Source organism: Rhinatrema bivittatum, chromosome 12, assembly GCF_901001135.1.
Source record: "Rhinatrema bivittatum chromosome 12, aRhiBiv1.1, whole genome shotgun sequence".
NCBI lineage: Eukaryota > Metazoa > Chordata > Amphibia > Gymnophiona > Rhinatrematidae > Rhinatrema > Rhinatrema bivittatum.
In genome coordinates, this window is record NC_042626.1 from 75,507,542 (window position 1) to 75,530,110 (window position 22,569).

Consider the following 22,569-nt stretch of genomic DNA (forward strand, 5'->3'; position numbering starts at 1 on the left):
CAAGAGAGAAGAGATCCTCCCGAACCGAAAATATGGGCCCCTGAAGGAGCAGATGCTTTAGATGAGCCAGCTGAAGTGGACCCTCTAGAGCTAAGCGTACCAGATCTGCGAACCACGGATGACATGGACACTCCGGCGCCACCAGAATCACCCTTCCCGGGTGCCGCTCTATGTGACAGAAAAGCCGACCTATGAGGGGCCAGGGCGGGAAGGCATACAGCAGAATCCCCGTGAGCCAAGGACACACGAAAGTGTCTATGCCCACCGAGCCCTGTTCTCAGCGACGGCTGAAAAAAAGAACTGTTTTTGCGTTCGTCTGCATTGCCATCAGATCCAACTGAGGAGTTCCCCCATCTGGTGCAAATGAGATTCCATGCCTCGAGAGATAGTTCCCATTCCCCTGGGTCTAGTTGCTGACGGTTGAGATAATCTGCTTGCACATTCGCTACTCCCGCGACATGGGATGCGGCAATGCCCTCGAGATGGCGCTCCGCCCAGGTGAACAGAAGACTTGCCTCCAGTGCTACGGCGGGACTTCGAGTCCCGCCTTGCCGGTTGATGTACGCCACCGTTATCGCATTGTCCGAGAAGACTCGCACCATTCTGCCCTGAATTCAGGGAAGAAACGTCCACAGGGCCAGATGTACAGCCCTGGTCTCGAGCCGGTATATGGACCAGGATCTTTCCATCGCCGACCAGAGCCCTTGGGCGGACCTGTCTGCACACACCGCCCCCCAACCTGAGAGGCTGGCATCTGTGGAGATTATCAGCCAATTCTGAGTGTCCAAATCCACCCCCCGTTCCAGATTGTCCAGTGACAAGCCACCATGACAGACTGGCTCTGGATTCCAGAAGTAGAGGCATTGGTAGATGGAATTACTCAGACACCGGGCTCCAGCGAGACAAAAGCGCACGCTGTAAAGGTCTTAAGTGAGCGAACGCCCAAGGAGCCAAATCCAAGGTTGAAGCCATGGAGCAGAGGACCTGAAGATGATGCCACACTGTGGGCTTGTTCCTTCTAAGATGGGAATGTATTTGTTCCTGCAACTTCCCTATTCGATCTGCCGCTAGAAACACTTTGCCCAGCAAGGTATCAAATTGTGCTCAGAAATAAATCAACTTCTGAGTGGATTCCAAGTGACTTTTCTGCACATTGATTACCCAACCTAGGGATCGCAATGTGAACATCACAATGTGCACTGATCTCTCGCAGTCCTCCTGAGTCTTTGTGCGAATCAACCAGTCATCCAGGTATGGGTGGACCAAGATTCCCTCCTGACGAAGGAAGGCCGCCGCCACCACCACCATCACCTTGGTGAACGTGCAAGGAGCTGTTGCGAGACCAAATGGGAGGGCTCAAAATTGGAAGTGTCGACCTAAGACCTCGAACTGCAGAAACCTCTGGTGATTCAGCCTGATTGGAATGTGTAAATACACCTCCGTGAGGTCCAGAGAAGCAAGAAACTCCCCTTCTCGAACCGTGGCCTTCATTGTCCTCAGGGTTTCCATACGAAAAGCGAGGAACCCGAAGGCAACGGTTCACCTTCTGCAGACCGAGAATGGACCGAAACGTGCCCTCCTTCTTGGGGACCACAAAGTACATGGAGTACCGACCTCGTCCCTGTTGAGCCTCCAGAACTGCGACAATATCTTTGAGCTCGAGAAGTCATTGTAGAGTCACCCGGACCGCCTCTCACTTGACACTTGAGGCCACTCGGGACTCCACAAAAACCTCCCGGACCGGGCACAAGAACTCCAATGCATACCCATCTTTGATCACTTCTAAGACCCAAGGGTCTGATGTAATTCTTGCCCATTCTGTGTAAAAGTTGGATAATCTGCCTCCGACAGTTTCGACGAAGGAATGGGTGCTTGTGGCTTCATTGGGGGTTTTTATTACTTCCTGCACCAAGATGTCCCGAATCTCTTCCAGGCCGGCGACCCCCTCGAAAGGACTGCTGGTGCCCCGAAGCAGGTTTAGAAGCAGGAGGTGCGGAGTATCTATCCGCTCTGAAGCGGCGAGAATCCCGAAACCTAGCTCGAGGAGGGAAGACTTTCTTAGAAGATCTTTTATCTTCTGGCAACCGATTGCCCTTGGTTTCAGCAAGCAGCTTTACTAGCTGATCCAGATCCTCCCCAAACAGGAGCTTGCCCTTAAAGGGTAGATTACAAAGCTGGGACTCTGAGGACAAATCCGCTGCCTAATTTCGCAGCCAGAGGAGATGCCACGCTCACACCAAGGGCACCATACCTCTCGCTGAGGTCCTCGCCAGATCTGCAGTCCGCCTGCTTCTAGGCAGGCGGACTGCAGAGCCCCACTGTCGCCCGTACCGGCCCAGCAGCCGACTCCTGGACCCAACACAGCAGGCCCTCTGCATGAGTCTAGCACAAACCGCCTCCTGAAGGCTTAGCGCGGTAACCTTGAATGCTTGTTTCAACTCAATCTCCAGCCTGCGTTCCTGCATATCCTTAAGGGCAGCCGCCCCAGCAACTGGGATAGTGACTTTTTCATGACTGCCGATACCGCGGCGTCCAACTTTGGAATCTTCAGTAAATCCAAAACATCAGACGATAACGGGTACAGTTTCGCAATAGCTCTGCCCAACTTCAAGCCGGAATACGGAGTCTCCCACTCCCGGGTCACTAGTTTGGAACCTTCTTAGGCAGAGGAAAAGATGTTGTGGGACCCTTAATGCCGTCGAGGACTGGATTGATACCCTTGCTGTCAGACTCTTCTTGAGAAACCTTAAGTCCCAGAACTTCAAGAACCTGGGAAATAAGGGGTCTTAACTCATCCCACTTGAACGAACGCACCACGCTGGGGTCATCTCCCTCCGCAGGAGGGTCATCGGGCTCATCCGGATCATCAGTATCCACATCAGCCGGATCTGGCCGCTGATCTGGGTCTGCCGCCCCTACTACCCCAGAAGCCAGCGTCGCCCCAGACCCCAGGATCGGATCTCGCGTACCCTAGGGAGAATCCCCTGTGGGGTGAGCCTGATCAGAGAGACGCTGACGAGGGTCCGTACCCCGACCTCTTCTCTCAGGTGGGTCCGAACCTGCCCCCAGGAGACTGGGCCGCTTTACCGCCGAGCGTTTCCTTGCCAGGAAAGCCTGATGCATAAGAAGGACAAATTCTGGGGAAAACCCCTCCAGGTCCCCCTCCCCCACTGGAGAGTCGGCTGGGGTGATATCATCAGTTCCCCCGGTGAGGGCTTCCCTCACTGGGGCTAAAACAGGTGGTTAATCCTCTTCCCACGAAGCCGAAGGAGAGACAGACGTTCCCTCCCAGAGGGAGGAGGCAAGAAGCCCTGAAGAGCCCTCTAACCCCGGGGAACAGGCTGCGGTTGAAGGAGGCCGCATCTAACGCCTGGCCACGTGACCTACAAGCGCGGCAGGCCTGCAATTCTGCTTTCGGTCACATCGGCAACAGCACGCTGATAGTCTGAAGTGAAATAGAAAAGGGCACGAATAAAAAAAAACGCTCGGAGCCGCGACGCGGAGAAAATTTCAGAAAAACAAACTTTTCGTACTGCGGGCTAAGAGACTACCGGTTAAGGAGAAAAAAAAAAAAAACACGCGCGCAGCCGTGCTGCGGGAAAGGTGCCTGTCTATAGTGAAATCGCAAGGCCCCCAACAGGAAAGCAGCGAGTAAACTAGGCACACGGAGAAAAAAAAACTCACCTTGCTCTCAGAAAACGACCCAGAGCCCTGGGAGCTAAGGGGAACACTGCTGACAGCTTCCCCGGCCGGCCTTAAAAGACCCGGTCCCTCCTGCACCTCTCCTTACCTCAGCACTGAAGACTGTCGGTCAGCCGCAGTGAAAAGGAAAATTAGTTCTTACCTGTTAATTTTCGTTCCTGTAGTACCACGGATCAGTCCAGACCGTGGGTTGAGCCTCCTTTCCAGCAGGTGGAGACAAATTAAAACTGAAAGGATATCCTATATGAGGACAGAGCCTATCCTGTAACCCTTCAGTATAACCATTGTCAAAGCAGAAAACAACAAAACCAGAATATGATCAAGCAAGTAACCATAAAGCTCAATGGAGCAACTGTAGAACAATGTAAGAAACATGGTATGACTAACCCTCTTGCATATACTTGGTACTTGAACAACCAAGGCTTCCGATGTAATTGCTCCGTATTCTTGCAAGTAATGAAGTATCAAAAACTGCGAATCTGCAAGATCAAGCTTTGAGAGGACTTTTCTGAAGGAGACTTTTCTGAAGGAGAGACAAACAGGGAAGGGCATCTAGACTGATCCGTGGTCCTACAGGAACGAAAATTAACAGGTAAGAACTAATTTTCCTTTCCCTGTATGTACCCGGATCAGTCCAGACTGTGGGATGTACCAAAGCTTCCCTATCCCGGGTGGGACCGAGACAGTCCCGCTCGAAGCACTTGCCGTCCAAAGGAACCAAAAACTGGAGCTTGCACGTCCAGACGGTAGTGTTGAGCAAAAGTATGCAGGGACGTCCAGGTGGCGGCCCTGCAAATCTCTTGCAGAGAGACTGATTGGGTCTCCGCCCAGGAAGTACCCTGAGTACGTAGCGAATGAGCCTTTAAGCCCTCCAGATTTGCCCGACCTTGGCAGAGATAAGCAGAGGAAATGGCCTCCCTTCAACCATCGTGCAATAGTGGTCTTAGAAGCAGGCTTGCCCAGATTGGGACCACGCCAGAGGACAAAAAGATGGTCAGAGACCCGAAAGTCATTGGTAACCTGAAGATACCTAAGTAGAAGTCGTCTGACATCCAGTTTACGAAGGCCACCTTCAGCGGTACCTGCAATCTCCTCCGGAGAAAACGCTGGAAGTTCTACAGACTGCTTGACATGGAAGGTGGACACAACCTTCGGCAAGAAAGAGGGCACCGTTTTGAGGGAAACACCGGAGTCTGAGAAGCACAAAAAAGGTTCCCGACAGGACAACGCTTGAATCTCAGAGACTCGCCGAGCGGAGGCGATAGAAACAAGAAAAAACGACTTGAGCGTGAGGTCCTATACCATAGCCCAACGGAGAGGTTCGAACGGAGCAGAACAGAGGGCCCGGAGGACCAGATTGAGACTCCACGACGGGCAAGTATTGTGAGCGGGCGGACGCAGGTGTTTGATTCCCTTCAAGAACCGAACCACGTCCGGGTGGCCCGCTAAAGGATGACCCTTGACCCGTCCGAGGAGAGAGGCGAGAGCGGAGACTTGCACGCGCAGGGAACTGAAGGAGAGGCCCTTGGAGAGATCCTTCTGAAGAAAGGAAAGGACCAACGAGACCGGAGAGGAGCGCACAAAGACACCTCACTCCTCACAAACAGTCTCAAAGACCTTCTAAACGCGCACGTAGGCTAGAGAAGTAGACTGCTTCTGGGCTCGAAGCAAGGTGGAGATGATCTCTCTTTCTTGTAGCCCTTATGCCTCAAGTGCCGCTGTTCAAAAGCCAGGCCGCTAGACAAAAGCGATCGGCCTGGTCGAAAAATATGGGCCCCTGCCGAAGTAGACGAGGAAGATGGCCTAGCCGCAGAGGTTCGTCCATCGCCAAGTTGACAAGATCCGCGAATCATGGCCTGTGAGGCCATTCGGGTGTTACCAGAACCACTGGCCCTCTGTGAAGTTCTATTCTCCTGAGAACTTTTCCCACCAGGGGCCATGGAGGAAACACGTAAAGAAGGACGTTCCGCAGGCCAAGGGAGAGCCAGAGCATCCACACCCTCCGAGCCGTGCTCCCTCCAGTGGCTGAAGAACCGATTGGCCTTGGCATTGCGCATGGTCGCCATTAAGTCCAGGTGGGGGGGACCCCACCTGCCGACAATCAGATCCATGGCTTCTTATGAGAGTTCCCACTCTTCCGGACTGAGCGATTGACGACCATGAAAAATCGGCCTGGACGTTCTCCTTGCTCACAATGTGGGAGGCTGCCAGGCAATCCAGGTGTCGTCCTGCCCAGGTGAAGAGCCAGCTGGCTTCTAGGGCCACCAGGCGACTGCAGGTGCCCCCTGACGTTTGATGTAAGACACGGTGGTGGAGTTGTCGGACAGCACTCTCACCGCTTTGCCGCGTATGAGGGGCAGGAAGTCCTGCAGAGCCAGATGCACCGCCCGGGCTTCCAACCGACTGATGTGCCAGCGAGTCTGAGTCGGCGACCAGAGCCCCTGTGTGGACTGGGACAGTCAGACCGCACCCCAGCCTGAGAGGCTGGCGTCCGTGGTCACTATCGTCCACAGCGGAGCTTGAAGGGGCATTCCCCGAAAAAGATGGGGAAGCGAAAGCCACCACTGCAAGTCGGCGACGGTAGAGGCCGAAAGAGGGAGGACTCTGTGAAACTGTTCAGACACCGGCAGCCAACGGGAAAGCACAGCTTTCTGTAAAGGTCACATATGAGCAAAATCCCAGGGGACTAGGTCGATGGTGGAAGCCATGGACCCTAGGACCTGCAAATCGTCCCAGGCCATTGGAAGAGGCAGAAAGAGCAGATTCCGAATCTGGTCGATCAACTTGAGGGCCCGCGCATGAGGCAAGAAGACCTTGCCCACACAAGTGTTGAAGTGGGCTCCCAGGAACTCTAACTCCTGGGAGGGTTGAAGGTTGCTCTTGGAAAAATTCACTATCCACCCGAGAGACGCGAGGGCGGCTAATACACGAGTCACTGCCTGTTTGCAAAGAGCCTCCGACTTGGCCCGAACAAGCCAGTCGTCCAGATAGGGGTGATCTAGGATGCCTTCCCGGCGAAGGGTCGCCGCCACTACCACCATGACCTTGGTGAAGGTGCGAGGCGCGGTCGGCGAGGCTGAAAGGCAGTGCCCGAAACTGGAAATCCCAGTTGAGGATGTGGAAGCGAAGATACTTCTGGTAATTGCGGTGAATCGGGATATGGAAGTACGCCTCTGTCAGATTGAGCGAGGCGAGGAACTCTCCGGGGCGAACCGCTGCGATGACCGCTCGCAAGGTTTCCATGCAAAGATATGGGATCTTGAGGGCCCGGTTGACCCTTTTGAGGTCTAAGATCGGCCGAAAAGCCCCGTCCTTCTTGGGAACTACGAAGTAAATAGAATACTGGCCTGCGCCAAGCTCCTTCGCCAGAACTGGGACCACTGCACCCAGACTCAGGAGTCTGGCGAGGGTTTGCTCTACCGCTTCCCATTTGAGACGCCCGCATGAGGAAAATGGAAAGAGATCCGGTAGGTCGCGAACAAGCTCGAAGGCATACCCATCTTGAACAATGTCGAGGACCCACTGGACCAAAGTGATTTTGAGCCATTCCTCGAAAAAAAAGGGAGAGGCGGCCGCCCAGAAAGGGGACAGAGGAATGGGTCGACTGAACTTCATTGTGTGGCAGGCTTAGGAGTAGAGCGAGCGGGCTGACCCTCGCGAAAGGAGCGACACCCACGAAAGGGCTGCGACCAAGACTGAGACCGAGAAGAATAACCCCTGGAGGAGCCACCCCGTCCGCGTGGCGTATACAGTCTCTGTCCCCGGAAACGAGGACGGGAGGGTGTAAAGGAGCGTGATTGTTTCGGACGGTCCTCCGGAAGCTTATGAACCTTATTTTCTCCCAAGGAATCAATAAACTTCTCAAGGTCCTCTCCAAAAAGCAACTTACCTTTAAAGGGTAACGTGCCTAGGACGGGTCGGCCGACCAATTGCGCAACCAGAGGAGGAGTCTAGCGGACACCGCCGAGGCCATCGCCTGGACGCGGAGGAGGTTGTAGAGTGCATCAGCCCCATATGCGATGACAGCTTCCAGACGTTCAGCCTGCTCCGCCTCTGCCAACGGGAGGCCCAGGGTGCCGAGTAACTGTTGAACCCACCTGAGAGCTGCCCGCAGCATGAGTGTGCTGCAGATAGTCGCACGGACCCCTAGAGCCAGGACTTCAAAGATGCGTTTCATATGTGCCTCAAGCTTGCGGTCCTGTCCGTCCTTCAAAGCTGTCTATCCCTCCACAGGGATAGTGGTGTGTTTGGGGACAGCGGAGACCGAGGAGTCCACCGTGGGAATTTTCAACATTTCCAGGCATTCCTCCGGGAGGGGGTAGAGCTTGTCCATAGCACGCCCCACCCGGAGTCCCGCTTCGGGTGCCTCCCATTCCCGCAGGAGCAGCAGCTTGTGCATGGGATGAAATGGAAAAGCACTTGCCGGAGCCCTGAGTCCCGCCAGGACCGGGTCCATATTTTTGGGCAGGGGGGCCGTAAGGGTATCTGCGGGGGGCTCCTCCAGCCCCAATTGCTGGAGGACAAAGGTGATAAAGAGCTCCAACTCCTCCCTTTGGAACATGCGGAGGACCCTGGGATCGTCCCCCTCCAGGGGCGGGGCCACCGGGGGGGGGGCCCACCCCCGGGACCACCCGCACCCAAAGTGACCCCTGGGACTCCACGGCCGGGCAAGCAGTGAACGGCGCGGAAGGTGACTTTTTGCCGGGGGGGGGGGGGGGGGGGGGGGGGGGGGGGGGATTGGCCTTCCTCCTCCTCCTCCTGCAGGCTAGCTAAATAAGATTTGTGCAGGAGGAGGACAAAGTCCGAAGAAAAACAGGCCCTGGATTTCCCAGGGTGGGGGGGGATAAATCAAAAAAATCCGGCTCCCCAGCCCCAGGCAGCTCTGAAATGGGAGCTGCCGAAAAACCCAGATGGCCGCCGTTCCCAGGCTTTGCCGACCGGGGAATGTGATCCCCAGGCTAAATTTGCCTGCCCTGCTGAGGAGGGGCCTTCCTCACCCAGCAGGCAGGCTGAGCAGAGCCCCTCGCACGACAAACGCAATGAGGTCTGCCCACAGGTCGCGGCATCCGCCGTGAAGAGGAGCCACTCCGAAAGGAAAAAAAGGTAAAAATAGATTTGATTGGCAGCCCGCCGGCAGAAGTGAAGCAGGGGAGAAAAACCTGCTGACTCCTTCCTGTCTGGCTGTCGGTTCAAATCCCCCTTAAGTACAAATGTAAAAAATATGCTTATATTGCTGTTCTTTAAGTTAATAAATAACTTTTAATTTTTTTATTTTTTATTTATTTATTTATTTATTTTTCCAGACTGAGCACAGCAATGAAGCTCTAAGCTCCCTAGGCAGCCAGAGGAGGGGGAGACGAGAACTGGACCACCAGCTTTGGTCCCCACACCTGGAAGAACTCACGGACTTAGGCTATGCTCCGCACAAGGGGCGAAGCCCCCTTGAGTCCGGCAAGAGCCAGGAGACAGAACAGTCTCCTGCACAGAAAAAAGACTAACTACTGTTGTCTATGTTTTGTTTTTCAGAGAAAGAGCCAATCCAAAACCTAAGGAAGAAGTACTTGCTCGATCCAAAGAAAGGAAGAAGAGTCGGCTGACTAGCCGAAATCAGGAGACCGAAGGGTGAGCTGATCCACCTGCTGGAGACAGACAAATACTGAAGGGTTATAGGATAGGCTCTGTCCTCATATAGGATATCCTTTCAGTTTTAGTCTGTCTCCACCTGCTGGAAAGGAGGCTCAACCCACGGACTGGACTGATCCGGGTATGTACAGGGAAACAGCTTTTTTTTTTTTTTTAAATTAAACTTTACCAAGACACAGAGAAAAGCTGTTGTAGGAGACAAGGGAGCAGCTGTAGCAGAGACGGTAGTGAGTAGCCAGGAGCCCCTGGTCATCAGACACCGAACTGTGGCAGGCGAAACCCTGACAGGAATATCCAATTCCCTGGATGCCTGGCTTCTACTGAGGGATGGCCCACGAAGGCGCCAAACACCTCAGGAAGCAACTGTAAACCAAAAAATTAAATTCAATCTAACTAAATAAAAACTATAACTAAAGACTGCAGGTGTGCATCTCTACCACCCGCTGGAGTCAGAGAAATACTGAGGGACTGCAGGTGGCACTCTCGTATATATAGCAGTGCCCAAAGCTTTGCTCTCTGACTCCATCTGCTGGTAGGGATACACAACCCACTTTTCTGGACTGATCTGGGTATTCAGGAACAATGCTTTTCATACCATCCACTCTGTATCGTGATTGTATGTACAAAAGCTAATATCCTTTACATTACACATCAAAGGTGACCATACTTTATAAATACTGGTCTAACTCTTCCTTCAAAGCCAGGAGAATTTGTTCAAATGACACTTACCCCACACATTCGCCAGGCAATTGGGGAAGTCTGGACCTGTAGGTATTTTCCATATTCTAGCAATGGTTAGCTTAGCAGCCAAAAGAAGCTTTAAGACCAGGGCTCTGAAGGAACCAAGCACTTGAGAGTTCTCTAAGTGGAGATCATGAGCATCTTTTTAGCACCTAACTGCAAGCTTAGCTTCTTTGAGGGTAAGATTTGGCATTTATCATGCAGGAACATTTTAGAGAAGGCTGGCACATCATAGCACACATTAACCTACCTATTGTTCAATAAAATGTTGGAACATTTGATATCTCTGTGGAGAAAATTCTTTTTGTGACAGTAGTCCAGCCCTTCCATCAGTTGCTTCATGAAAGATTTAATATGGTCCTCGGAGAAATGTACCAAACCAGATTCCAGCAGCCCCATCAGATCATGGTCCATGTACTCAAACACCAGGTAAAAGGCACCTATGGCAAACCAGAACAAAGGACAGGTTTGAAAACCTAAACCAGGGAAGAGATTAGTTACGCTCTTAAAAACAGAATGTGGATTGAAATTCTAGATATGGCGTGATAAGATTGCTTCTGGTAGCAATGGGTGGGGGGGAGGAATAGCTGTGACAGAAAGCACTGAATACAAAGCTGCAATATATCCCATGGCAACTAAGCAGAAGTTGATTACACTATTTCCCCCATCCCACCCATGGTCCCAGAGTGCCATGATCAGGGAAGGCAAAGATTAGGCTTCAGGCAAAGCTGTCAAGCCTAAGGAAGAAGACAGAGATAAAGAGCTTGGCAAGTTCTACCTTTGTCCTTCTTGAAATCCAGAGCATCCTGTTTGTCCGTGACAATCTCCTTCATGTTAACAACACGGCAATGAATCAGCTGTCGCAGGATTTTGATCTCCCGGATGGCTGTGATGGGGAAACCCTCTTTCTCATTGTCCAAGCGCACTTTCTTCAGTGCCACCAGTTCACCTGCCAGCACAAAGCAGCATTTATGAAATACCTCACTTCTGTTACTTTCAGCTATCTGGAAACAAAAAGTGCCTAGGCCATACCACCAAGGAGGCCCAAGGCAAGTAAGATTCAGGCTCCTTAAAGGTAACTGAAGGTATCCAGCTAGCACACTCTCCATTAGAAAAGACTGGGTCTCATTCCTCATGTTACTACCTCCACTTTTCCCCAACAGAAGAAGGTTCATACATTTTTTTAAAACCGAAAATGGCATAAAATGTATTCTAAATTTCTTGAGAGCTCCTAAACCCCCGAGATCTCTCATGCAGCAGCAGACGTTCATTTCATTCCGGTGCCACTGTATGCTGGAAGCTGTAACATGCTGATGGCATTACAAAGAGTAAAATAAAGTTATTGGGTACAGTTTAGAGATGGAAGTCTAGTCTCTGTATCTAAGGCAGGATTACTGCAAACCCTACTTCAGCGCTATATACGAGCAGAACTGCTGTCCTCCATTACCTGTATCTTTATCCTTGGCTTTGTAAACCTGTCCATATGTTCCCTCTCCAATAATCCCAATGATGTCAAATTTGTCTACGCAGCGCTTTCCCCAGTCTGTTTCGGTCTGTTTCCTCTCACCATATCGAGGACAACAAATTCTGAGGAGGAGGGGAAAAAATCCTCGTTATGCAAAGTGGCGCACATTCATGGCAGGAGAACCAGTTCACGTTCCGTTCCCTGCACACAGCACAATGCAAACAGGTGCACCCTATCCCCACTGTGCTGCCTGGGTCAGATTATGAGCTACTGCCCAATATAAGAAACCTTGGCATGTCTCAGTCATGATCTGGAAAGGCAAAATGCACTTACGAGGTTTTTAAAGTCCTATCTTAGTTAAAAGAATGAATATGTTTTTAACTTTTTCCCCACAATGGAAATGCTTTCCAGAATCTGACTGGATGACTATGGCTTGAGCTTGTGGATCAGACTGAGGTTAGTCACCTATCACAATAGGAATGACTAAAGTTCTGGCAGTATAGAAAGCACGATAAGACAAACCACACAAATGCAATGTTTCTACTCAAACAGCACAGCACCTAACCACAGGCTGTGACAGCAGCTAACGGTCATATTGTGGATGATACAATAACATTCACCATTCACCACCCATTTCCAAAAAACGAGCCTTAATGCGCTATACACAAAGGTTTACAGAAAGGACATTAAATACAGCCTAAAATCCTTTCACTATACAGGGCACTAATTTTAGCACATGCAAAACAGCCTATACATATGCATTAAACTTTATTACACAGGACCTCATAGGGAGCTGGAGGTGAGATTTGCCCATAGGCTGTTTCCCAATCGGTGTACCATGGCACACCACTGTGCCTTCACACCTGATCAGGTGTGCCATGGAAAAGTCACCACTGCCCGATGCTCAGATACACACCAGCACCTGAGCTTTGTGCTCGGCACCTCACAGCAACAAGAGTCACCAGCAGAGACTCGAACAAAAAGGATGAGTGTGATCATGTGTGGCTCCTCCTAGCTACAGCATAAGCCCTAATAACCAAAGGGCAGCACAGAGGGCATGGATAGCTAGGCCTCCCTTTGTTGGGCACACCACAACTCAACTTCTCCCTCCTGATCTTCCAGCCTCTTATCCCCAGGCCAAACGTGCACTGAGCACTGGATGAAACTCATTTCTGAGTGCTGGGAGCAGCAGCAGTAGAGCTCTAGCAGCCACATGCTGCCGGCTTCATACCAGCATCTCTATTCTCCTGTTCTTGAAGATAGGAGAGACCTGGGCCATTATGACAAGACCATTTGTCTGCCTCTTTTCTTGCTTTGTTTTAAAATTTGGGAGAGAGACTGGTGGGACTTTCAGTTCTTCTTCAGACCATGAGCCCTCTTCATGTCTGCAATGCCTGACCCCTGGACGATGGTGTGCTAGACAACATTTTGGTTAATGTAATGTGCTTTGGGCTTGAAAAGGTTGGGAAACACATGACAAGGATGAAGCAGCACTCGAGGTGACACTCTGTGACTGAATAAACCTCAGACCAGGAAAGACAGCAGCACGCGAGGTGACACTCTGTGACTGAGCAGGAAAGACAGCAGATTGTGCGCTGGCGCCCAGCACCCCCAGGACATGACTTTGTAGCTCTTGGCAGGCACTTACTTTGGTCTCTTTTTGAAGGGCTGCTGAGGTGGTGTGGCTGCCTTTGGTTCGGGGGATTCAGGGGGAGACAGGTCACCTCCTGGAAGCTCAGGAGGGAGTGGGAGATCCATGAGTAAGTGTCGCAGCCTTTGTTCCTTCTCCTTCTTTGCAGGTTTGGGAGGAAGGCTCTCCTTTGGGCTGAAACACAGAAACCAGCAAGCTGTTTTAATGGGACTGTATATAAAATTCTAGCTGGGGGAGGAAAACCATGCACCAACTGTTAAGTTGATTAATCAAGTGACAAGAGCACTGCAGCATTGGAAACCTAAGAGTACTTGAGGAAATTCATCCTTTTGATTGGCTCCAAGACTACTCGGTAAATGCCTTGAGTTCACTGTCCACAAAGGGGGGAAATTAAATTCCTCTTACCTGTCACAAGCCATTTGCCCTGTTTCTGATGCATAACTCCGCCTGCCTCATAGAAATGCACCAGAGATCTAGCACAGCAGCTCCTGTTTATCCAATCACTACTTCAGCCAGTATCAGCTGGCAAACCGCCCATTATCCTGCAAAGTTCTGCCTTTCGCCTAAAGAATCCCTGATACTAATCTTCCAAGAAAAACCAACTGGAGGAAACAAACTAAAACATGCGCTCCATCACTTTTAAAATGTGCACAGCAGATTTTTATACCTGCACAGTTTCATCGACACGATCATAACGCCAGTCGAGAAACAGAGGCAAAAATGTTTCTGACACCCAAACCACAGTAGTACCAATGTAGTGCCTGCTCGCAGACACCAAGGGTGAACTGCAGTTTAACAACAAACCTCTTAGAGTTCAGAATCTGCAGGAGCTGAGTGCACCGGGGCTGTAAGACAGCTGAAATTTGGCTGGGATCATATAGCAAAGTATGATGCAATCCCCAGTACGCTGAAAATGAGAAAGTTCCACAGGCGGTCATTAAGTTTCTTGCTAATTGTTGATGCAGTAGATTCCACTTATAAAGACACTACATTCACTCTTACAGGTAAAATACTCCTAGAATACAAATGACATGCAAAACGGTTTTATAAGTTTAGATAAGTGCTATGGATTTAGTCTGCTTTTATACAGTTCTCAACTTCTCATTTTCACCTGATCCATTCTACAATACACCCTAAGCAACAGAAAACTAACTTTGCATAAACGGTAGCTGGCTATCTGAATGCTTCACAATTTTACATTTGTTCTGTGCAGATTACTAGAATGGCTGCTCACACTGTAGCATACTATCAAGATAGTCACGGAAGAGGACAAAAGGAAAATTGGTTCTTACCTGCTAATTTTCGTTCCTGTAGTACCACAGATCAATCCAGACTCCTGAGTTTTGCCTCCCCTCCAGCAGATGGAGACAAAGTTTTACTGACACTGCCACTTAACATAAGGTGCCACCTGCAGTCCCAGAGTATTGATCTGTACCCAAGCCAGAAATGAAAGAAACAAAACTCACACACTGAATAACTAACCTTCCCTGAACGAGCAGTGGGAAAAGGAAATCTTGAACTGAAAACCACACCCACACAAAACCATGTGTAGGTCTAACAAAAAACCTGTCCCATCCTTCAGAGTATTCACAAAAACCAGATTGAGCAGACTCTCCAATTCTCCCTTTCCTTCAGAGGGTGGGGCTCTGGACTGATCTGTGGTACTATAGGAATGAAATTAGCAGGTAAGAACCAATTTTCCTTTTCCTGTACGTACTCAGATCAATCCCCACTGCTGGGATGTACCAAAGCTTCCCTAAACAGGGTGGGACTGTGAGAGTCCCGCTTGAAGTACACTTTCACCAAAGCCCATGGCCTCTGGGGCCTGGACATCCAAACGATAATGTCTAGCGAAAGTGTGCAATGATTTCCAAGCAGCCGCTCTACAGATCCACTGTGGCAAAATTTGTTGACACTCGGCCCAGGAAGCTGCCTGAGAACGGGTAGAATGCGCCCATAACCCTTCCAGAACAGGGCAACTTTGACAGATATACACAGAGCTAATAGCTTCTTTTGACCACCACGCAATTGTGACACTTGACACCTTATGCCCCTTTTTGGCACCACTCCACAGCACAAAAGAAATGATGAGACAAACAGAAGCTGTTGTGACTTCCAGGTAGTACAACAAAGCGCGCGCCACATGTAGCCTTCGTAACTCTCTAGCCTGAGGCACCTTAGGGATTGGATTTGGAAAGGATGGGAACTCCACTGACATTTTAGTGGAATGACGACACCACTTTCAGAAGAAAGGATGGAACTGTTCTCAAGGACACTCCTGCATCCGAAATCCTCAAAAAAGGGCTCCCTACATGATAAGGTCTGAAGCTCTGAGATTCGACGAGCCGAACAGATCGCTACCAGGAAAACCACCTTTAAAGTGAGTTCTTTTATAGCCGCTCATCTCAGAGGATCAAACGGAGGTGCACATATGGTCTTTAGGACCACGTTAAGGTTCCAGGAAGGACAAGGCTTCCGAACCAGGGGACGCAAATGTTTTGCTCCCCAAAGAAAACATACAATGTCCAGATGAGCTGCCAGAGATACTCCCCGAACCTTACCTCGAAGATATCCCAAACCTGCCATCTGAACCCAGACGAAACTAAAGGATAAACTCTTGACCAAACCCTCTGCAGAAAAGCCAAGATGTGCACCACTGAAGCACGCATAGGATTCAGCCTCAGCTTGGAACACCAGGCCTCAAAAACTCTCCAAACTCTCGCATAGGCCAGGGATGTGTGCAAGAGGGTGACGTTGACCACTTCCAAATAATCTCTCTCTCTCTCAAATGCTGCCTCTCAAAAGCCAAGCTGCTAGACAAAAGCAATCTGCCTGATCTAAACAAATGGGATCTTGGTGCAGAAGGTTCAGCAGATGAGCCAGCCATAACGGTCCATCCACTGCTAGGCTGACTAAGTCCACAAACCATGGATGCCTTGACCACTCTGGTGCAACAAGAATCACTTTGTCCAGATGAATTGCTATGCGCCGCAAGATCTTTCCCACCAAGTGACAAAGAGAAACACATACAGAAGGATGTCTGTTGGCCAGAGCAGAACCAAGGCATCTACACCCTCTGCTCCTCTTTCTCTTCACCGGCTGAAGAGTGGGCCTTGGCATTGCGGAAGGTCGCCAATAAATCGACGCATGGCGTGCCCCACCTGTGACTGATGAAGTACATCGCCTCCTCTGACAGCTCCCATTCTCTGGAGTACAGCTGCTGCTGGCTCAGAAAATCCACTTGCACGTTGTCCATGCCCACTATGTGGGAGGCAGCTAACTGCTCCAGATGTTGTTCTGCCCAAGCGATCAAAATCCGGGCTTCCTGAGACACTTGACTCTTGGTGCCCCCGATAGTTGATGTAAGCCACTGTTGTTGCATTGTCTGACAAGACCCTCACTGGCCTTCCCCTCAACAGGGGCAGAAACACCTGCAGGACCAAACATATGGCTCTCAGCTCTAGACAATTGATGGACCATGAGGCTTCCTCCGGCGACCACTGCTCTTGCACAAACTGGCTCTGACACACCACTCCCCACCCGGAGAGACTGGCATCGGTGGCGATTGTCCAGACCGGAATGTTTAAGTCCACAACTAGATAATTCGTCCGGAAGCAGCCACCTAGAAAGACTGGAACAAGCCAACTCTGTAAGAGGGAGAGGTAGCTGAAATTGCTCAGACAACGGGTCCCATCGAGATAGTAAAGCCAAGCGTAGAGGCCTCATATGAGCAAACACCCAAGGAATCAACTCCAAGGTGGAAGCCATAGACCCGAGAACTTGCAAGTAATCCCAAACCTTGGGTACCAATTTCGTCAATAATCTGTGAGCTTGAGCCTGCAACATGGAAATCCGCTCTTCGGTGAGGAAGACCTTCCCCACCCTTGTACTGAAATGTGCCCCCAGGAATTCCAAAATCAGGGAAGGGACAAGATATCTCTTGGACAGAATGACTATCCACCCCAACAATCTCAGGCACCAAAGGACTAAGTCCACTGCCTTCCGACAAAGGGTTTCTGACTTTGCCCGAATCAGCCAGTCATCCATACAGTAGTGGACCAAGCCTCCATCCCTCCAGAGAGCTGCAGCCACCACGACCATCACCTTGGGGAAAAGGTCCTGGGCGCCATTACCAAATTGAAGGGCAGAGCGCAAAATTAAAAATGTTCTCCCAGGATCATGAATCTCCGATATCTCTGATGATTGGGCCAGATTCCTATATGCAAGTATGCCTCAGTTAAATCCAGGGATGCTAGGTACTCCCCCTTGTGCACGCGGCGGCCCTCCACATGGCGTGCCCACCGAGTCTGAAGTGGGCCTAGCCCATTGGGGGGCCGCTCGGAAACCACCTTCCTTCGCCCTAATGGAGTTGAGAACGATGTCGGTACAGCGCGCCGAGCAAGGAAACTGGAGGAAAGACTTACCGAAGCCCTTCCACATCTCTGGATAAGAGGAGTTCTTCTCTACTTACCTGGGCTCAGTGCTTACTGGCAGAGTACAGAGACTGTCTTCAGTTGCAGAAGGAGAGGACTTAGGCAGTCACTGCTGTGCTCTGCTTCCTGCACCCGCTGCCTTTCAGTTGCTTCAGCAGCAAAGTCCATGCCGGGAACCGGCTACCGGACCAAGGCACACCTCTGAGGTACCTCTGAAATCGCCTCAGTAATTCTCAACTGGGGGAGGGACCATTAGGTATCACCGCAGGAGAGCGGGGCTCAATCTTCTTGAATTTAAAAGTAGAAATCTGAAGGTAAATTTTCCTCATCTAAAGAGTACCGTGTTCCTGATAAGAGACAGAAAGATACTGAAGGGCTGAGATCACTTCAGGGGTATATCTAGGGTGACGTCCGCTTTGAAACCTGACTTGGTCTCCCATCTGCTAGCAGGGGAGCACATAACCTATTGGGGTCCTGAGTCTATCTGGCTACATGCTAGGAAAACAACTTTAAAACTCTGGTCAGCCTCTCCTCTGCAGAGAACACAGAGCTGTCCAGCTCAGGTTCAGCAAAAGGCAAAAAAGAAATAAGGAGAGACTGAACCCAGAAATTTAAAGAAAGGAAGGCAGGTTGATGAAAGAAAAAAAAAATGCCAGCTGCACTGAGCCTATAGCTGCCTGAGCAGCCTCGTGAAGGGGAGGGATTTGAACCACCAGATTTACACCCTATGGACTAAAGGAGCGAGCATACAAAAAGGTCACTGACCTCCAGCTCGTCCACCTCAACCAAAACGGGAAGCATCTACCAGGACCCAAACACCCCTGGGAGGAAAGGCTCACACCCGAAAAAGAAAAAAATAATTCACCAGACCTCATAACTGCAGGTTTATGCACCAGCCATCATCTGCTGGAGACAGAGAAATACTGAGGAACTGCAGGTGACACCAGGGATTATGAAGCAGTGTCAGTGAAACTTTCTGTCTCTATCTGCTGGCAGGGATGTATAAAACCAGGAATCTAAGCTGATCTGGATATGTACAGGGAACAAGGACGTAAGTTCTCCGCCGTGGGAAGTCTTGTCAGCTTGGAACCTGAGCTTAGTTTTGAAAGAATTTGGCCTGCCTTCCTCTCAAGCCTTAGAGTTAACATCTAAATTGTTGTTGCTATTGTTGAAGTCGGTCCCCTTTTACAGAAAGTATCTCTGCGCCAGATATATCTAAGGGTAGTATTTCACTTCTGTCAGAACTGGGCTTTTTTTTTTTTTTCTTTTGACTGTGAAAAAAATTAGATATACACCAGGACAAGGATAGCCATTCTTAAGTCCATTGCAGATCACATTTGAGATGTTTACAAGTGACCAGTTGTTCTTGGATAGATCTTTGATGTGTCCCACTAAAGCATAGTGATTTTGAAGGCATTGGTTTCAGGAGATGAGATCTTTGCCCATAAGAACATAAGAAATTGCCATGCTGGGTCAGACCAAGGGTCCATCAAGCCCAGCATCCTGTTTCCAACATTGGCCAAACCAGGCCACAAGAACCTGGCAATTACCCAAACACTAAGAAGATCCTATGCTATTGATGCAATTAATAGCAGTGGCTATTCCCTACGTAGACTTGATTAATAGCAGTTAATAGACTTCTCCTGCAAGAACTTATCCAAACCTTTTTTGAACTGAGCTGCACTAACCACATCCTCTGGCAACAAATTCCAGCGCTTAATTGTAAGTTGAGTGAAATGAAAATTGGTTCTTACCTGCTAATTTTCGTTCCTGTAGTACTCAGGATCGTCCAGAGAAGTGGGTTGTGTATCCCTACCAGCAGATGGAGGCAGAGAGCAAAACTTTGGGCACCGCCATATATACTATAGTGCCACCTGCAATCCCTCAGTATTGACCTGTACCCAAGCCCACCGGTACCAAACTAACATAAGAACAGATGAAGGGAACTTAACCAAATGGAACAGCCCTTCATCCTCAGAATACAGTTAACCGAACCAACGACTAAAACGCTGCTCCATTAACCATGTCTGCAAAAAACAGAGCCCCGTGCAACGAGTAGCAGAAATATAAAAAACTCAGTAAGGCAGTCTTTTGGTAGCTGAAGAAAGGGTCGGGCCTCTGGACTGATCCTGAGTATTACAGGAACGAAAATTAGCAGATAGGAACCAATTTTCATTTCCCTGTACATACCAGGATCAGTCCAGAGAAGTGGGATGTACCCAAGCCACCCTACACTGGGCGGGAACCTGGAAGACCCGCAAGCAGAACACTCTCACCGAAGGAAGACCCCTCCGCAGCATGCATGTCCAGTCGATAATGCTTAGTGAAAGCGTGCAAAGACGACCACACCGCCGCCCTGCAGATTTACTGAGGCGACAGAAACCGACATTCCGCCCAGGAAGTAACCTGGGCCCTAGTGGAATGAGCGCGGAGACCCAAGGGAACCTGACGTTCGCGGGCTATGCACGACGAACAAATGGCCTCTTTAATCCACCGAGAGATGGTCGCTTTTAGACACCTTGTCCCCCTTCTTTGGGCCACCAAAAAGAATGAACAAATGATCGGACCTCCGAAAGTCATTAGTAACTTCCAGGTAACGCAACAAGATGCGTCGCACGTCCAGCACATGCACATCCCTGCCTTGCGAGGAGTCACGAGACCACTGAGAGAAGCCCAGAAGCTCCACCGTTTGATTGACGTGAAACGCCGAAACCACTTTCGGAACGAAGGACGAAACCGTGCGCAAGGACACCCTATCATCGAAAATGTGAAGAAAGGGACCCCGACATGACAGAACCCGTAACTCCGAAATCCGACGTGCCGAGCAAATGGCCACCAAAAAGACTGTTTTTAAGGTGAGATCCCTCAATGAAGCTCTGCGGAGAGGTTCGAAGGGGGAACCACAGAGCACCCAAAGCACTAGGTTCAAACTCCAATCAGGGCACACAGAACGGAGGGGAGGCCGCAAGTGTTTAACCTCCTTGAGAAACCTAGCAATGTCTGGATGGACTGCCAGCGAACAGCCTGCAAACTTGCCAAGCGATGCACCAAGAGCTGCCACTTGAACACGAACATAAGAAATTGCCATGCTGGGTCAGACCAAGGGTCCATCAAGCCCAGCATCTTGTTTCCAACAGAGGCCAAACCAGGCCACAAGAACCTGGCAATTACCCAAACACTAAGAAGATCCCATGATACTGATGCAATTAATAGCAGTGGCTGCAGAAAGTCCAGGACCTGTGGGACATTCACTGCCTGTTCAGAATAGCCCTTCAAGTGTAAACGTCGCCGCTCAAAAGCCAAGCCGCGAGAGAGAAGTGATTCTCCCGATCCGAAAATATTGGGCCCTGCCGAAGTAGTCGCGGTAGATACGCGAGCTGTAATGGTCCTTCGAGAGCCAAGCGAACCAGATCCGCGAACCACGGATGACACGGCCACTCTGGAGCTACGAGTACCACCGTGCCTGGATGGAGCTCTATTTGACGGTGAATATGTGAAGTTTCCCAATGAGGAGCCATCTCGAAATCAAGCCCTAGGGGGAAAACCTTCTTAGAAGATCGCCTATCCTCTGGCAATTGATTACCCTTGAATTCCGCGAGTAGTTTCACCAGCTGATCCAGTTCTTCCCCGAAAAAGGAGTTTGCCCTTGAAGGGAAGGTTACAAAACTGAGATTTGAAAGACAAGTCCGCTGCCCAATTCCGCAACCAGAGGAACCGACGAGCTGCCACCACGGACATCGTGGACTGAGCCGAGGTCCGAATGAGATCATACAGTGCATCCGCCCCATACGCAATGCCTGCTTCCAACCGGGCCAACTGTAGTGACCCATCACCGCCACTGCCTGCGCTCGAGCTTGCCTCTTGAACCCAGCACAGGCAAGCCCTCTGCATAAGGCTAGCGCAGACTGCTGCACGAAGGCCCAAGGTGGCCATCTCCAGTTTACGGTCTTGCATGTCCTTTAACGTGGTCTTCTTTGTGACCGCTGAGATGGCTGCGTCCACCTTCGGAATCTTCAGGAGATCCAACTCCTCTGATGACAGGGGACAGAGCTTCGCCTTTGCCCTACCAAACTCCAAACCCGCATCAGGAGTATCCCACTCCTGGTTCACGAGCTTGCGGACCTTCTTAGGCAGAGGAAACGAAGTTGTTGGTCCCCGTATTCCATCGAGGACTGGATTAACCCCTTCACTATCAGATTCCTCCTGGGTAACCTTAAGGCCCAGGACGTCCAACACCTGGGGAATCTGAGGACACAGCTCGTCACGTTTAAAAAGACGAACCACACTGGGATTATCCCCTTCCGCAGTAGGGAAGTCTTCCCCATCCGTGTCCCCCAGATCCGGATCGGGCGTCGTCCCTGTCGGAGCCGATCCTGTAATGAGGGCTGGTTCCCTGAGAACCCCTGATGATGTCATCTACCTGACGAGGGCGCTCTGTGGGACGAGGCGTAGCGTCTACAGACCTACCCTGCTTCCGGGGCAGTTCAGCGGAGTCCTCCGCCTGCCCGGGTCTCTTTGCTGCTGCTTGTCTGCTTGCTAAGAAAGCCTGATGCATGATAAGAACAAACTCCGGGGGAAAAGCCTCCGGGGTCACCCCCCCCCCCCGGGGGCCCAGTGGCGCCAGTTCCCCAGCCCCCATAACTGGGTCCTCACCCATAGGGCCCAAAACAGGAGGGGAGTCCTCCCCCCGCGAGGGGGGGAGGGGACCGAGTTGGGAGAGCCTGCTAACTTGGAGGAGCAAGTAGAACAAAGGGATGCCGCATTTATGTCCTGCCCGCGTGCTCCACACTCGCGGCAGGAAGCAGATTTAGTTTGCAGCGCCATGCTGGGCCGCGCAGTCACGCAGTTCCAAGAAACTGCAAGCGGAGAAGAGGCCTAGTCCGGCGCACCGCGCACACTGCCAGCAGCACGGGAAAACAAAACCGAACAGGCCC

The 22,569-nt window shown here is 50.8% G+C and overlaps 1 protein-coding gene across 5 annotated transcripts in view; it reads right to left on the minus strand.

Annotated features, from left to right (window-relative positions):
* The window catches only part of CDK12 (cyclin dependent kinase 12), a 169,761-nt gene that overhangs the window by 137,470 nt on the left and 9,722 nt on the right, over positions 1-22,569 (minus strand). For all 5 annotated transcript variants that reach the window (XR_003852079.1, XM_029572153.1, XM_029572154.1 and 2 more), the window contains exons 3-6: positions 13,200-13,376; positions 11,534-11,673; positions 10,865-11,035; positions 10,337-10,526 (exon numbers count right to left, since the gene is read on the minus strand). Coding sequence is in view for 4 of the 5 variants with exons in the window: in XM_029572153.1 (XP_029428013.1) it covers positions 10,337-10,526; positions 10,865-11,035; positions 11,534-11,673; positions 13,200-13,376 (678 nt within the window). In the remaining variant the exon portion in view is untranslated. The remainder of the gene's footprint in view (positions 1-10,336; positions 10,527-10,864; positions 11,036-11,533; positions 11,674-13,199; positions 13,377-22,569) is intronic.